Source organism: Equus quagga, chromosome 2 (genome assembly GCF_021613505.1).
Source record: "Equus quagga isolate Etosha38 chromosome 2, UCLA_HA_Equagga_1.0, whole genome shotgun sequence".
In the NCBI taxonomy this organism is placed as follows: domain Eukaryota; kingdom Metazoa; phylum Chordata; class Mammalia; order Perissodactyla; family Equidae; genus Equus; species Equus quagga.
Window position 1 is genome coordinate 60,857,128 of NC_060268.1, and position 16,740 is coordinate 60,873,867.

The following is a 16,740-nucleotide window of genomic DNA, read 5'->3' on the forward strand; positions in this document are numbered from 1 at the left end:
CCTATATTCTCTTCCAAAAGACTTATTGTCTCAGGCCTAATCTTTAGGTCTTTGATCCATTTTGAGTTTATTTTGGTGTGTGGTGAAAAAGAATGGTCAATTTTCAATCTTTTGCATGTGGCTGTCCAGTTTTCCCAGCACCATTTGTTGAAGAGACTTTCTTTTCTCCATTGTAGGCCCTCTGCTCCTTTGTCGAAGATTAGCTGTCCATAGATGTGTGGTTTTATCTCTGGGCTTTCAATTCTGTTCCATTGATCTGTGGACCTGTTTTTGTACCAGTACCATGCTGTTTTGATCACTGTAGCTTTGTAGTATGTTTTGAAATCGGGGATTGTGATTCCGCCGGCTTTGTTTTTCTTGCTCAGGATTGCTTTAGCAATTCGCGGTCTTTTGTTCCCCCATATGAATTTTAGGATTGTTTGTTCAATTTCTGTGAAGAATGTTCTTGGGATTCTGATTGGGATAGCATTGAATCTGTAGATTGCTTTAGGTAGTATGGACATTTTAACTATGTTTATTCTTCCAATCCATGTGCAAGGAATGTTTTTCCATCTCTTTATGTCATCGCCTATTTCTTTCAAGAAAGTCTTGTAGTTTTCATTGTATAGATCCTTCACTTCCTTGGTTAAGTTTATCCCAAGGTATTTTATTCTTTTCGTTGCGATTGTGAATGGGATAGAGTTCTTGAGTTCTTTTTCTGTTAGTTTATTGTTAGTGTATAGAAATGCTACTGATTTATGCACGTTAATTTTATACCCTGCTACTTTGCTGTAGTTGTTGATTATTTCTAATAGTTTTTCTGTGGATTCTTTGGGGTTTTCTATGTATAGGATCATGTCGTCTGCAAACAACGAGAGTTTTACTTCTTCGTTACCTATTTGGATTCCTTTTATTTCTTTTTCCTGCCGAATTGCTCTGGCCAGCACCTCCAGTACTATGTTGAATAGGAGTGGTGAAAGTGGGCACCCTTGTCTTGTTCCTGTCCTCAGAGGGATGGCTTTCAGCTTTTGTCCATTGAGTATGATGTTGGCTGTGGGTCTATCATATATGGCCTTTATTATGTTGAGGTACTTTCCTTCTATACCCATTTTACTGAGGGTTTTTATCATAAATGGGTGTTGGATCTTGTCAAATGCTTTCTCTGCATCTATTGAGATGATCATGTGGTTTTTGTTTTTCATTTTGTTGATGTAGTGTATCACGTTGATTGACTTGCGGATGTTGAACCATCCCTGTGTCCCTGGTATAAATCCCACTTGATCATGGTGTATAATCTTTTTGATGTATTGCTGTAATCGGTTTGCCAAAATTTTGTTGAGGATTTTTGCATCTATGTTCATCAGTGATATCGGCCTGTAGTTCTCCTTCTTTGTGTTGTCCTTGTCAGGTTTGGGGATCAGAGTGATGTTGGCTTCATAGAATGTGTTAGGGAGTTCTCCATCTTTCTCAATTTTATGGAACAGTTTGAGGAGAATAGGTATTAAGTCTTCTTTGAATGTTTGGTAGAATTCTCCAGAGAAGCCGTCTGGTCCTGGACTCTTGTTTTTGGGGAGGTTTTTGATTACCGTTTCTATTTCCTTACTTGTGATTGGTCTATTCAGATTCTCCATTTCTTCCTGATTCAGTTTGGGGAGATTGTAGGAGTCTAGGAATTTGTCCATTTCTTCCAGGTTGTTCAATTTGTTGGCATATAGTTTTTCATAGTATTCTCTTATGATCTCTTGTATTTCATTGGTATCTGTTGTGATTTCTCCTCTGTCATTCCTGATTTTATTAATTTGCGATTTCTCTCTTCTTTTCTTGGTGAGTCTGGCTAGGGGTTTGTCAATTTTGTTAATTCTTTCGAAGAACCAACTCTTTGTTTCATTGATCCTTTCTATTGTCTTTTTTGTTTCAATATCGTTTATTTCTGCTCTTATTTTTATTATTTCCCTCCTTCTACTGACCCTGGGCTTTGTTTGTTCTTCTTTTTCTAGTTCTGTTAGGTGTCGTTTGAGGTTGCTTACGTGAGCTTTTTCTTGTTTAGTGAGGTGAGCCTGTATTGCAATGAATTTCCCTCTTAGGACTGCTTTTGCTGCATCCCAAATGATTTGGTATGTCGTGTTCTCATTTTCATTTGTCTCCAGATAATACTTGATTTCTTCTTTAATTTCTTCAATGATCCATTGTTTGTTGAGAAGCGTGTTGTTTAGTCTCCACATTTTTGCACCTTTCTCTGCTTTTTTCTTGTAGTTGATTTCTAGTTTAATAGCGTTATGATCAGAAAAGATGCTTGATATTATTTCAACTCTCTTGTATTTATTGATGTTTGCTTTGGTTCCCAAAATATGGTCAATCCTTGAGAATGTTCCATGTGCACTTGAGAAGAATGTGTAACCTGCTGTTTTTGGATGAAGTGTTCTATATATATCTATTAAGTCCATCTGGTCTAATTTTTCATTTAATTCTATTATTTCCTTGTTGATTTTCTGTCTGGATGTTCTGTCCATTGGTGTTAATGGTGTGTTGAGGTCCCCTACTATTATTGTATTGTTGTTGATGTCTTCTTTTAGTTCTATTAAGAGTTGCTTTACAAATTTTGGTGCTCCTGTGTTGGGTGCGTATATATTTATAAGTGTTATGTCTTCTTGGTGGAGAGTCCCTTTTATCATTATATACTGTCCCTCTTTATCTTTCTTTATCTGTTTTGCTTTGAAATCTACCTTGTCTGATGTTAGTATAGCGACACCTGCTTTCTTTTGTTCATTATTAGCTTGGAGTATTGTTCTCCATCCCTTGACTCTGAGTCTGTGTTTGTCTTTGGGGCTGAGGTGTGTTTCCTGGAGGCAGCATATTGTTGGATCTTGTTCTTTGATCCATCCTGCCACTCTGTGTCTTTTGATTGGGGAGTTCAATCCATTTACATTTAGAGTGATTATTGAGACGTGGGGGCCTACCACTCCCATTTTGTGTCTTGTTTTCCGGTTTTCTTCAGTTTCCTTTGTTTCTCGTCCCATGGTTTAATCTGTTCTGATGTAGAGCTGCTACTCTCTGTTGTTGTCCTTCTACTTATCTCCTCTGCTCTTGGTTTTGTAGCCCCTTTCCTTTTTTGGATTTTTCAGGAATGAGGGTTTTCCTGAGGATTTCCTGAAGAGGAGGTTTTGTGGCAATGAACTCCCTTAATTTTTGTTTATCTGGGAAAGTTTTTATTTCTCCATCGTATTTGAAGGATATTTTCGCTGGGTAGAGAATTCTCGGCTGTAGATTTTTGTCCTTCAGATTTTTGAATATATCATTCCACTCTCTTCTAGCCTGTAAAGTTTCTGCTGAGAAATCTGCTGATAGCCTGATGGGGGTTCCTTTGTAGGTTAGTTTCTTTTGCCTGGCTGTCCTTAATATTTTCTCCTTGTCGTTGACTTTTGCTAGCTTCACTACTATATGCCGTGGAGTTGGTCTTCTTGCATTGATAAAGTTTGGAGATCTATTGGCTTCTGTCACCTAAAGATCCATCTCCCTCACCAGATTTGGGAAGTTCTCAGCCATTATTTCTTTGAATAGGTTTTCTGCCCCTTTCTCCTTCTCTTCTCCCTCTGGTATACCTATAATCCTTACGTTGCATCTCCTAATTGTGTCTGATAATTCTCGGAGAGTTTCTTTATTTAAGTCTTGCTTCTCTCTCCTCCTCTGCCTGCAACAATTCTATATTGCCATCTTCCAAATTGCTAATTCTTTCCTCCATATTATCGGCCCTACTGTTCAGAGCATCTAGATTTTTCTTAATCTCCTCTATTGTGTTCTTCATTTCCAATATTTCTGTTTGGTTCTTCTTTATCGTATCAAACTCTTTTGTGACATAGCTCCTGAACTCGTTGAGTTGTCGGTCAGAATTCTCTCTTAACTCATTGAGAATCTTAATGATGGCTGTTTTGAAGTCATCATCATTTAGGTTATATATCTCATTTTCTTTGGGATTGTTTTCTGTGTATTTGTTACTTTCTTTCTGTTCTGGAGATTTAATGTATTTTTTCATATTGCTTGATGTTGTTGATTTGTGCCTCCGCATGGAGATAGAGTTTAGTTGCTCCTTTCACTTGTTTCAGCTGCTGCGGTGGGGGGAGCAGCTGTTTATACTTCACCAACCAGGAACCCTGTCCGTAGTTGCTAACTGGGCCTGGGCCCCTCTTCGTAGCCACAGTGGCCCTTTGGATTCCCTCCTCTGCCGTGGGGGCCGTCACAGGGGGGCTTCAGGCTGCAGGTGCCTACTGTTGCAGCCCGCCTAGATGTGCTCTCTCCTTGGTGTCTGCAACGGTGTTATGGGTTTTTCCAGCGGCCAGGGGTGGGATCACTTATATTTGTCGCTCCGTTGCTGTCGGCACCCACCAAATCTCACTTGTCCTCTATGGGTCGCAGGAGAGCTATTGGCATCTTCTACAGTCTGTGGTTAGTACACCTAGCTATGCTGCTTTTGCCCTGGGGTCTTCCAGCCTTGTGGCTGGCGGCTGGGTGCCTTCTACTGGTGCTGTGCAGAGGCTTTCCCTAAGGCTGCTGTGAGCCTGTAGGGTTTCCCCCTAGGCTACTAAGCTGGGTCTCTGGAACTCTCTCCAGCCCCAGTCCTCTCCGAGATCTCCGGCAATCCCTAGCCTCACGGGGCGGGCAACGGCAGCTAGGGGGTCGCCCCGCCCTCTGGGATTCTCTCCAGGCCTCTCCCGGAGCCGTGAATGCTCAGCGTGGCCCCTCTGCTAACGGCAGACAGAGAGTTTTGTCTGCTGCCCGGGCGGAGCTCCGGCGCTTCCCCTCCGGGTCACAGAACCGGCCTTTGAAAGTTCCCCCCGCCCCGGTCCTCTCCGAGATCTCTGGCAATCCCTAGCCCCACGGGGCGGGCAACGGCAGCTGGGGGTTGCCCCGCCCTCTGGGATTCTCTCCAGGCCTCTCCCGGAGCCGTGAATGCTCAGCGTGGCCCCTCTGCTAATGGCAGACAGAGAGTTTTGTCTGCTGCCTGGGCGGAGCTCCGGCACTTCCCCTCCGGGTCGCAGAACCGGCCTTTGAAAGTTCCCCCAGCCCCGGTCCTCTCCGAGATCTCCAGCAATCCCTAGTCCCACGGGGCAGGCAACGGCAGCTGGGAGACCTCCGTGCCCTCCGTGTCTCTCTCTGGGACCCTCCGGGCGCCCCGAGCACCAGGCTGGATCTCCCCGCGGGCTCAGGTGTGCAACTCCAAAGTTTCCCTCTGCGTTTAGGAGTAATTGCGGGGGGTTTAGGTAGGGTTCTGGTCACCTGTTTCCACCGTCGCTCCTCTGTTGTGTTCTCGCTCCTGCCCTAGATGTGTGTGGATCCTCTGGGGGCGTCCGTTGGAAGAAAGCCGCTTGCGGGTACTAGGCTGCCCGTTGGGGTCGGAGAGTTTTCACCTATTTCCACATCCTCCCGGAGGAAAGTCCATCCGCCTTCCGATGTATAGTCGCGTGGGTGTCTCAGACGTCCTGAGATGCTGTCTGGATATCCTTTGTCAAGCGATAAGTGTCCAAATAATTGTAGACTCGAAGGGCGAGAGACAAAGAGGACTACTCACGGCGCCATCTTGGATCTTCTCCTTTCATTTTGTTTAATAGAAGTTTTGCTTTTGTCATCATTGCTTATTTTATCACTATTTAGAACAAAATTGGAAAGAATCCCTTTAAAGGGAAAATACATAAAAACACTGAGAGATGATTAAGATCTAAAAACAACTTGCTTTGCAGCTTTTTAAGTGCTGTCTTACCTTTTTCTTCATGTGAGTCTCACAATAATCTTGTGGGTAAAAGATCATCTTCATTTTACAAATGAGTCAGCTGAGGTGCAGGGTGTGTTTCCTCCCTGGAGTCGTGTGCTAGCAAATGGACAGCACTGAGACTCCTGGGTTTGAGTCCTTTAACACCTCCAGTGCCTGGCTTGTCTCACTGGGCAGCACAGGCCTCGTGGCCCACCTGGACTGCTCTGTGCCAGGAGGTATCACACATGGCCTCAAGTTTTATCCTTGTCCCTTGGGGAATGCTATGTAAGCAGTGGCCTGAGCTCCTGGGACTGGTGCCTCGTTGGCAGCCACCGGCCCTCACAGGCCTGCTGGTGAGAGATCAGTTGCCTAGAGTGGACCCATGCCATGGGTTTAAACCACCCTTCATAGCTTCTCCTTGATGGTGAATTACTTTGCTGCGTGGATCACAAGCTTCTCTGTTAATACAAACACACATCAAACCTGGTATTTCAGCAACAGAAAATGTTCCTTGGCTTTGGAGGAATTGAGAGAGCAAAAAAGCAAATCTTAACTACTTGCTTTAGAGACGTTGGCGAGTGTCATACTAATATGATTACTGTGGCTGCTAATCATAGTACGAAGAACTGTATAGATTGCTAAAAAATTGTCACAGTGATTATAAAAGCATATAGTTTGCCATTTGATTTGGCACATATCTGAAATGAAAGGGAAACTATTTTTATTTACTTATTTTGTGAGGTAAATAAATAATGTTGGAAAACAGGTCAATTTCATGCATGCAAGGTTTTATAGTAGGGAAAAAATGCGTTGCACCTGTTCTAACCCTTTACATTTGAGGTTATTTGTTTTCAAACTTGACCCCAAGCTCCAGTTTGAGACAACTATAATTAATTTGTTAGAGAAAGCATAAGGGTATTTTATTTATTTTCATTTCTAGGACTGTGGCAAAGTAGTAACTGAAATTACTAACCTCTTGTACATAGCAGTTAATTAAAGAAAAGCATTAACTATAGGAGAACACCACCACTGCTGTTGTCTTGTATCAGTATAAAAAGGCAGTAATTTTTTTGACAGCTGCTGATTGGAAAGTTGCTTGCAGCCTTCCAGAAGCAAGGGGGTACATGCTGTGGATCAATAACCGGCAAATTTCCCATTAAAAAGAATACCTGAGCAATGTTCCAAATAGCCACTGGCATCTTAATTTTCCATGGAAACCTCAAATACTTGTGTGCCGAGGACAAGTCATTTTCGGACAATTTTTCCAGACTACTTGTTAACAGTTATTGCTGTCCCAAAAGGTTGACAGCCTACATGATTGATATTTCATTTACTTGTCATCACTGTTTGAGTAATGGCGAGTGCTATATTTCTGTGGTTTTGAGGAACATAGTCTCCTGAAAGGCATTTGCCTTAGTGTGTATTCCAGAGTATGTCACACATGTTTATGCTGTATGTGTATAAGTTTTTGCATTCATAGAAGGAGAGGATTGGTTTCCTTTACAGTTTGAAAGCCTTTGGAGAGCAGGGTACACTTATATCAGTCCATAGCTATCAAAGATCTACCTTGGGGGCCAGCCCTGGGGCTGAGTGGTTAAGTTTGTGCGCTCCGCTTCGGAGGCCCAGGGTTTCACCAGTTCGGATCCTAGCTCTGCTCATCAGGCCATGCTGAGGTGGTGTCCCACATAGCAGAGCCAGAAGGACCTACAACTAGAATACACAACTATGTACTGGGGGGCTTTAGGGAGAAGAAGAAGAAGAAAAAAAAAGAAGATTGGCAACAGATATTACCTCAGGTGCCAGTCTTTAAAAAACAAAAAAAATCTACCTTCACTTTATTTGTTTTTAGGGCCAAGAGCTTTAGGCTTGTTAACTTGTGATTCCCAAGATAATGTAGAATTTTATAGCTCCACATTCTTTTTTTTTTTGGAGGAAGATTAGTCCTGAGGTAACATCTGCTGCCAATCCTCCTCTTTTTGCTGAGGAAGACTGGCCCTGAGCTAACATCCATGCCCATCTTCCTCTACTTTATATGTGGGACGCCTGCCACAGCATGGCTTGCCAAGTGGTGCTATGTTCACACCCGGGATCTGAACTGGCGAACCCCGGGCTGCCGAAGTGGAACGTGCGTACTTAACCACTGTGCCATTGCGCCGCCCCCAACTCCACATTATTTCTAAGAGAAAAAACTTGATCTTGTAATAATTTTAATGTATATGAAAGCAATAGGAAGATATGTGTATATATATCTTCTAAAAAGAAACTTTTAGAATGTCAGCAAATAATTATCAAGGAAGAATTTCCTGAAAATGTGATAGTTAAGTTACGAGTGTGTTTTTAATATAAAAACGGCGAGGATTAAAGGGGATTTCTGCTCTGTGATAGCCCCTCAAAACACACAATCACTGGTTTTCATCATTGATGTTTTTCCACCAAGAACATCACTTTTTTGTTTGTCAAGTGATAAAAGAAGTGAGGTTACAGAAGCCATCTCCAGGTCTGGCGGACATATGCTCACCAGTTAGCATGTTAAGGAAAATGGGAATCAGACCATAATACAACCTACTGAATGAATTTGTGTTTATGAAGGAGTGTGAAAACACTTGGAACTTTATTTTTTTGTGCCTGGAATTTTAAAGTGAAATTTGATGTGAAGTGTTTATGAGACTAAAACATGAAGGGTATGTTTGCTTGAAGGTGGGCTACCTTTTTATCATATGAATCCTGTCATCTGTGGATGGATCATATCTTGTTTGCTCATTCCACAGTCTCTATGACTTAGATTTCCATTATCTGTGCATTTTTTACACAAATATGAATGTTTTATTAACTAACTGGCGTATCGATCCAAGCTAAATGTGAGGTGTCTTCATTTTGCTTTGCAAAATTTGGGGAAAAAGAACAAGAGGCAATTTGAGAAATTTCCACTAAGATGCTTTTTGTGTCATTTCAAATACATATCATTTTCAAAATATTTCTAGAGGTCCAGTATTAGATTAGTATTAGACCTTAGATTAAGGTCTTAATCCACATTTTTACTTTTAAAGATAAACGACAGTGTGGAGGGTAACACTGTACCGTACGTTCAATCCTGAATATTCGCTATAGTCATTTTGATGTGCAAATAGGGAAAAAATATTCTCGAGGCTGATATGTATATACTAGCAATTTGCAAAAGTACTATGAATTAAACAACCCATAAGTGTCTGTTCCAGTATTCATACATTACTGAGTAATCTCTTTCTATAATCTCTTTGCAGTATTATTCCACAGTAATGGAACAGCAAGTAAATGGACAGTTAATAGAGCCTCTGCAGATATTTCCAAGAGGTAATGTTGAACAAATTCTAATCAACAATGATTATTTCAGTAAACTATTTCATCAACAGTTATGTTTTCCAAAGGTTTAAATGCACATAACATGATGTTTAGCTCTTAATTTGAAAAAAACAAAAGAAGTATTCATTATCGTGGGGATTGCAGGCTATATTATAGTTATGGCAGATAAAATATCTAATTTACTAGAGTAAATTAAGCTAACTAGATTGTGTTTTTGTTTTTAAAGTACATACTTACATTTGCTTAAAGAACTCTTTGGGGGTCCACATGGGTCCTAAACCACGGCAAATGAATGACTTTAATTTTGGATATTTATAAATTCTGACTCATGATGATAGCCAAAGCTGCTGCTGAGGAGAAAGCTTTGGGCTAGTACCGAAGCTAAGATTTACTGAGGGGGTTTTAGGAGAGAAATTTTGGTGGAATGTTTGGTGCTTGATCTTTTCAGGAGGCATTTTCTAAATAATGGAAAATCCTTGTAAATGGGAACTCGATTGTCAAAATCTCCAAAAATATGAGCTGATGAGGGTGGGTCTTGGTGAATCACCTGGTCAAATAATTTTCTTTTTCCCTTTTAGGTTTGACGGTACTAGCCTTGTATCAGATGTGATTATTCCACTATATATATAAATGTTCCCTCAAAATTTGAATAATGGTGGAAAAGAGCAGTTTAGTAAACCGTTAAGTCTTTCACCCATTATTCATTGCCCGGCTTGGAATCCATGTTTTCTAACTGATGGGACAGATGAGGAAATTCTCTGAGTAGCTCTTCTAGAAATAACTTAATTGAAATAATTAAAAGCTAAAAGTACTTTGGTTAACTGATACTGTAAATATATCATGATATGAGTTTTCCAATTAAACATTCTAGACTTTCATTACCTGTAACTCTCTGAATTTTGAATGGCTCAATTAACCAGCAGACTCTTATTCGCATTGATTAAGTCTCCAAAGGCAGCCGGCTCGGCCAGCCTGTGAGAAGATCTGGGTTCAAGAGTAATCCTGCTTTTCTAGCATTAATGTGAGTGGCAGGATTGGGAGTACTTAGTACATTATTAATAATAACCTACTAAAGAGCTAGGTAAGTAAATAAAAGTGAGCCTTTGATAGTGTGTCTGAAACAAGGATTGTGATTAATCCAGTTCTCTTGCACCTGAAGACTGAAAGCTGAAACGGAAAAAAAGAAATGTTACTATTTCTATGTATTAGGTCAATAACAAGGATGCAGACTGTTTCTTCATGTTTTCCATGACTAGAGAATTTGGGCAAGTTTCAAAATTGTTTCTCCACAAACAGTATTGTTTTACCAGCTGGAAATTTCCGTTAGCTTCTTCCTTACTTGATGACATTATAGCTCTGTTTTTGTAGCAAATCCTAGTACAGTGTCCTGGAGAATTGTAGTTCCAATACTGTGGGTCTTCTTTTTTTTTTTCCAATAAAATATTTATTTCTCTTCATCCAAAATCTTTTCAAGTTTTGTTTTGTGAGCAGTCCCTGTCAGTGTCACAGTTCATACTGTTGTGCCCCCTCCCATAATAACAACCATTGTTAGACACCTCCTCTGTTCAGGCACTAATATTGCTTTAAGTGTCATCCATCGTTTCTCATTCTCCCAATCTAATTCTATTAGGTATTATTGCTTCCATTTTATAGATGGGACTATTAAGATTCAGAGAAGTTAAGCAACTCAGAGTCACACAGTTTATAAGTGGTTAATATACCCTTTGAGTAAGAATTTTGTTTAAATTATAATTTACTTAAAGTGTAAGGGCATCTAAGTTACAATATTAGTGGAGTGTGCATGGGTGTAGTTTGGAGGGCGTGCTAGGAGTGTGGACAGAGTATATTGTAGGGAGGAGATACTTGAAAGAAGAAAATAGATGAGATGTTAATGTCACATATAGTCCTAGTACAGAACATATGAGGCTCCAACATATTATTAAACATAGTTCTTCGAAGACAAATTTACATTTTTTAAAATATAAGGCTCAGTCTCCCTATCTCTATGGTGTTTTTACATGCTATTGTACAAGTCTTTTTAGTTTTTTGTAGTCTTTTGCTTTTTGCTTACTTATTTACATGTTATGTCGATAAGGACGATTATGCAAATTTCTACAATTAGGGTATAGACATATTGTGTATGTTACCTGGGTCTACCTTGATGGTTAGAGACCCTCAGACATTAGATTCCATGATCAGGCCCCACGTTACAAAGAATCTCTAGACTGAACAAGTTAGAAGGACAGGAGAAAACACTTCTGTTCTACATCAGATGTGAATAAGTATGAAAATTTATTAGCTTTATAGTAACTTCTGACTCCATAACTGTAGGAAATATGAGGTTAGTGGGTTTTTAAAATACTGTTTAGATTTCTAATCTTAAAAGTTTGAGAAGCCAGTTGAGGAACGAGGCAGATGTTAAGGTAAGAGATAAGATCTGATGTCTGTCTCTAATTCCTTAGTTAGGTACTTTCTTATTAAGTGAAGTTTATGAATGCACTGGGTACTTTAGTGGAAATACTCTGAAGTGTTGTCTTAGTGAGTATTAATGGTCCCTCAAGGAATAGGCATCAAATGTATGTGACTGTTCTTTTGTTCAAAAACTTAATTTCCATTTTAAGGAAAGAAGATCTGGAGTCTTAATTTTAATGTATTTTAGAAAAACAAAATACTTTATTAAAGTTTAGATATATTTTCTAGGAAAATCAATTTGAATATACTTGACATATACAAAATTAAAGCAACTGATGTGCTTTGTAATTATTGCCCACATCTTAGTATTAAATAGCTCTGTTTCTTGTTGTCAGAAAACAGGAAAAATACATGTATATCTGAGAGAGAGGTAAAAAAAATCAAATTCATCCTTCCCCAAACAATCAATCAAAATTGACGGCCCCTTAACATACAATATGTGGGGCACTGTAGTTTTCAGATGGAAGCAGCCTCTAACATGGGTAGGAAGCTTTTGTATTTTTAACATTTGTTGAAGAAGCATTTGCTGAATTGGAAAGGTACTGAGCTGTAACTCAGGATGATGTCAGAAAATTATTATTTTTCCTGGCACTGTGTTATCTTTAGATTTAAATATTAGCAGATGTCAAGATTTGTAAGAAATGCAGTGAAATTAGTGATATCTCTGTATTTTAATAAATTTAACTGCTTATTGCTGTGCAAACTAATATTGAATATTTCACCCTATACTATCTACAATCTTTTTGTCATTAAAAGACCCTTCTTTCACTCCCTCTGCCCTACCCCCCACCCCAAACCCTAGCTATTTTCAAAATAGTTTAAGTGATAGCAGATATACAATGTAATAGAGTGAGGAAAGATTGCAGAAATTTGAATTATGAAAGGAATATAATCATTTTAGCTGAGTTAACTTGATTTTTATATGTTTTAAGCAGAAATTGGAATTTATATGAGGTGGTGTCAGAAAGCTCTTTGCATTTATAAATGCTCACTCCTGCAAGTTAAAAACCCTGGTTCATAATTCCCACTTTGGGTCTTGGGAGCCACTTTTCAATCATTTCTCTCTGCTAATTTTGGTGTCACCCTCATTTCTTTTTAAACGATTCATTTTGAGCAAATTCGTAAATGGCCCTGATGTGTTCTACAATTTAGTCAATTACTGTTTCAGCCTGCAAGCCTCCTGGGGAACGGAACATACATGGCCTGAAGGTACGAATTTCAATAATTGTTTCAGTAAAGTTAGATGGATTTGTAATGCTGTGTTCCACTTATTGAAATGTCAAATAAAACTGCACTTTCTCAAGCTCTGACAAGCGATCCTTTTTTTTTTTTAAACGGGAGGTGGAGGGGGATTCGTCTTTAGTATTTGCTTAATATGTGTATATATTTGGATACAGGGGTTTTGGTGCCATATTTTTTGTTATTTGGAATTGTTTTGTTGGTCCCTTTCTTCAGGATGATCCTGGGTACTGGTCTCCACAAAGATTTATTTGAGTGCAAATATAGACTTCATTTCTGTGATTAATTAAGCACATAAGCATATTGCACACAGAATACCCCCTCTTCTTTTGACATATTTATGCTAGAAACATATATCTATTTAATGTCTTTTTATTGTTCTGTGAATTTTGAATTCTGGGTTTCTGCTTAAGGCTTCACATTTGAAGGAAAAGCTGGCTATTGTATTAGACGCAAGCATTTTATAATTAATTACTTGGGCCTTATTTTTCAGTGAATAAGAAACATTCTTCAGTTTTCTGCTTGGTTTTAGAACTGGAAGGATATGACAACTTGAGATTTACTACTAATCCCTGGATGTATTCTTTTGTTTTAATTGAGGTTATAATCATTTATAACATTGTGAAATTTCTGTTGTACTTTCTTATTTGTCAGTCACCATATAAATATGCCCCTTCACCCCTTTGCCCCCCACCCCGAATCCCCTTCCCTCTGGTAACCACTAAACTGTTCTCTTTGTCTGTGGGTTAGTTTATCCCTGGATGTATTCTTAATGTACCTTTTTGTACATACTGGTTTTGTATATGAAACAAAACAGCGAATTGAATTTTTTCTCTAGAATTGAAATTTTTCCCTGTTTGTCTCTCTTTTTTTCAGCACTATTTAAGCATTTGAATAATGACAGGAACAGAGTATTATGTAATATAAGGGTTGTACAGTTCTGTAACCTATATACTGAATAGGCTCCAACCATGGGTCTGTCTAGCAACAAGCTAATTAACCTTTATAGTGGAATGAGAAATTTGTGGCAAATTATAGGTTAATTAGAACTGTGTCCTCAGAACACAAGACTGATCGAGATTCTTTCTTTACTTGTAGGTGAATACCCGGGCTGGACCTTCTCAACACAGCAGCCCAGCAGTCTCAGATTCACTTCCAAGCAATAGGTGGGAGCAAACAAGTGAAGGGGGCCCGTATGCACGATCATTTACAAAGTTGGGGTGGGGAAGAGGCTTGTGGGATGACACCTCTTTTCTATAAGGCCAAAAAAATGTGTATAGTAGTCCCCACTTACCTGCGGGGGATATGTTCCAAGACCCCTACTGGATGCCTGAAACTGCGGATAGTACTGAACCCTATATACACTGTGTTTTTTCCTATGTGTACATACCTGTGATCAAGTTTAATTTATAAATTAGGCACAGTAGGAGATTAACAACAATAACTAATAACAGGATACTGTAATAAAAGTTACCGTGGTTCTTAGCAACTTCAGCATACGATTTTTTTTCTTATTAAATCAAGAACTTTCACCTTTTCACTTAAAGGAAGCACCTTATGGCTTCTCTTTGGCATATCTGAATTGTCAGCATCACTAGTCTTTCGCTTTGGGGCCATCATAAAGTAAAATAAGGGTTACTTGAATGTAAGCACTGCGATACCATGACAGTTGATCTGATAACCAGGAGGGCTACTAAGTGACTAATGGGCAGGTAGCGTGTACGGTGGAGGATATGCTGGACAAAGGGATAAGTCATGCCCTGGGCAGTATAGAGTGGGATGGTGTGAGATTTCATCACTCTACTCAGAATGGTATGCAGTTTAAAACTTATAAATTGTTTACTTCTGGATTTACCATTTAATATTTTTGGACTGTGGTTGACCGCGGGTAACTGAAACTGTGGAAAGCAAAACTGGGGATAAGGGGGGACTATTTTACGTGGCTAAGAAGAAATTTGACCAGTTAGGTAACTCTAGCTATGTATTGACTGAAGAGAAAGACCTCATAGAGAAAGATGAAATTAAACATGTGGAATGATTTTCCTTCAGTCTCCAAATTCTATGGAAAATTCAGTGCCTTTGACTATTTCATATCTTGATGATGTGGTTTGTAAATTGTATAATGCTTATTATTTTTTTCTTGCTTGTCCGTCTTTTGCCAGTGTCATTATCCACTGACGTCTTTATCAGAGGGAAGCAAAGAGAGTAAAGTGATGAAATTTAAATTGACCAGCCATGTTGCTCCTTTTTGTATCTTTGGTGATACAAGAGATTGAAGCTATGATAGAAGGAAGATAATTTTCATTAATTCATGCTAACATTGCCCTATGCTGGGGTGGATCCTAAGACTTGAGAAAGTGTTCTTCTGACAGGCCTGAGAACTTACTTCCAGACTGTTAAGATCCTCAAGTAGAAGGAATAACTTGCTTAAGCTGATAGAATTCTAGGTCATTTTGGTTATACATTCAGTTATTCAGCCAGTAAAATCATATTGCTGTACTTGAAGATGGCACTGTGAGGTGATTGCTCCGTGTGTACATATTCACGTTGGTGACTGAAAAGCCAGCATCGAGCCAGAAAACCCATTCTGTGCCCAGGTTCTTCTGGGTTTAGAGCAGCAGCCAATCTTTACATAGCCCTTCATCTGCTGAGATGTAGTCTAGGCTTCTACTTCGCCTTCCATACCCTCCCTACCCCAGAGTCTTGGTTCTTTTGCCAAGGGGCTTTACTGTAGGTAATTTAAAGTCTCTCTCACTGAATGTCTCTTTACTCTCCTGTCCTCTCCCCAAAAGTCACTTCCTTGAGAGCTTCGTGACAGCGTCAGTATATCTACCCACCAGCTTTCCTGCTGTGAGCGCTCTACTCTTAAAGTCTGTTTCCTTCTTGAAGAATTTATTCTGTCTTAACATACAGTTAGCCTGGTTATTCACCAGTGGATCATCTCCCTTGTGGTCACAAGGGGTAGGTCTTTTAGTTCTCGTTCAAGGGCTTGGCCCTGCCGGGCAGTGCTTTACAGCTTCTCCTTTTCTGCTTGTTGGGCGTGTGTGCCATGGCCCAACAGAGTTGAGGCACGGGAACTGAGGGTCACCTGTTACACTCAGCTCCAAGAGGGCAGGGCGTTTAGTATTAGCACTACTTCCAGAAAGAGGTTATTCAGACAGACTGTCCATGAGCCTCGAAGGAAGACAAGGACTTTCCTGGTGTTTTAAATCAAAGTTCATCATGGTATAAAAAGCATGATGGAGTTGAAAAAGATGGTAAGATAGAGAAGAATGCAGGATAACTTTTCAGTTCTTTCAGATTTGGTTTTAAAACGTGAGTGGATTAGCTTGGTTTTGGCAATACTATCATTTCTGTTCACAGACTATTATAAAATCTTTGGGTTGGACAGAGACTGTCTGATCTAGTGATTCTCAGCCTTTTGTTGCAACGTCTTCCCTTAGGGATGCGACAGCCTCCCAAATAGTAATCGTAGTTTGCTCCAGTAGTGATTTCTGTTGTGGGAGGAATGCAAGTTGCAGAAGTCCTCCAGGTGATGTAATGTGCTACCCTAAGTTGGCCATTTTCTGTGCCCCATGTTGATAAGTAATCAAAAGTATTTACTGAGTGCCTCCTGTCCATTAGTTGCTGTCCTATGCACCAGGAATACAGTATGGCCCTTATCCTCTGGAGCTTGCTATCTACTAGGCATTCAGACAAAAAAAACCCCAAATATACCAATAGTTATTACTTTATAATTGTGTTATGAAGGCAAAACAAGCAGATTTTGAAGAGAGAGAACACTAGGCAGGAATATGTTTAGATTTAGACTGGGTGCTCAGGAAAGACTCTCTGGGGAAGAGTGACATTCCCTCTAGGGCTGAAGGATGAGAAGGACCTAGCCACTTCGAGAGCCAGAGAAGGGCATTTCAGAGGGAGGGAGAGCATAAGTGAAGGCTCTGGGGTGGAGAAGGAGCTCAGCGTGTTTG

General features: G+C 39.8%; 1 protein-coding gene across 6 annotated transcripts in view; it reads left to right on the forward strand.

Annotated features, from left to right (window-relative positions):
- Window positions 1–16,740, forward strand: part of MAP2K5 (mitogen-activated protein kinase kinase 5) — a 244,156-nt gene that overhangs the window by 33,458 nt on the left and 193,958 nt on the right. For all 6 annotated transcript variants that reach the window (XR_006887499.1, XR_006887498.1, XM_046653610.1 and 3 more), the window contains exons 4-6: window positions 8,983–9,052; window positions 12,702–12,742; window positions 13,871–13,938. Coding sequence is in view for 4 of the 6 variants with exons in the window: in XM_046653610.1 (XP_046509566.1) it covers window positions 8,983–9,052; window positions 12,702–12,742; window positions 13,871–13,938 (179 nt within the window). In the remaining 2 variants the exon portion in view is untranslated. The remainder of the gene's footprint in view (window positions 1–8,982; window positions 9,053–12,701; window positions 12,743–13,870; window positions 13,939–16,740) is intronic.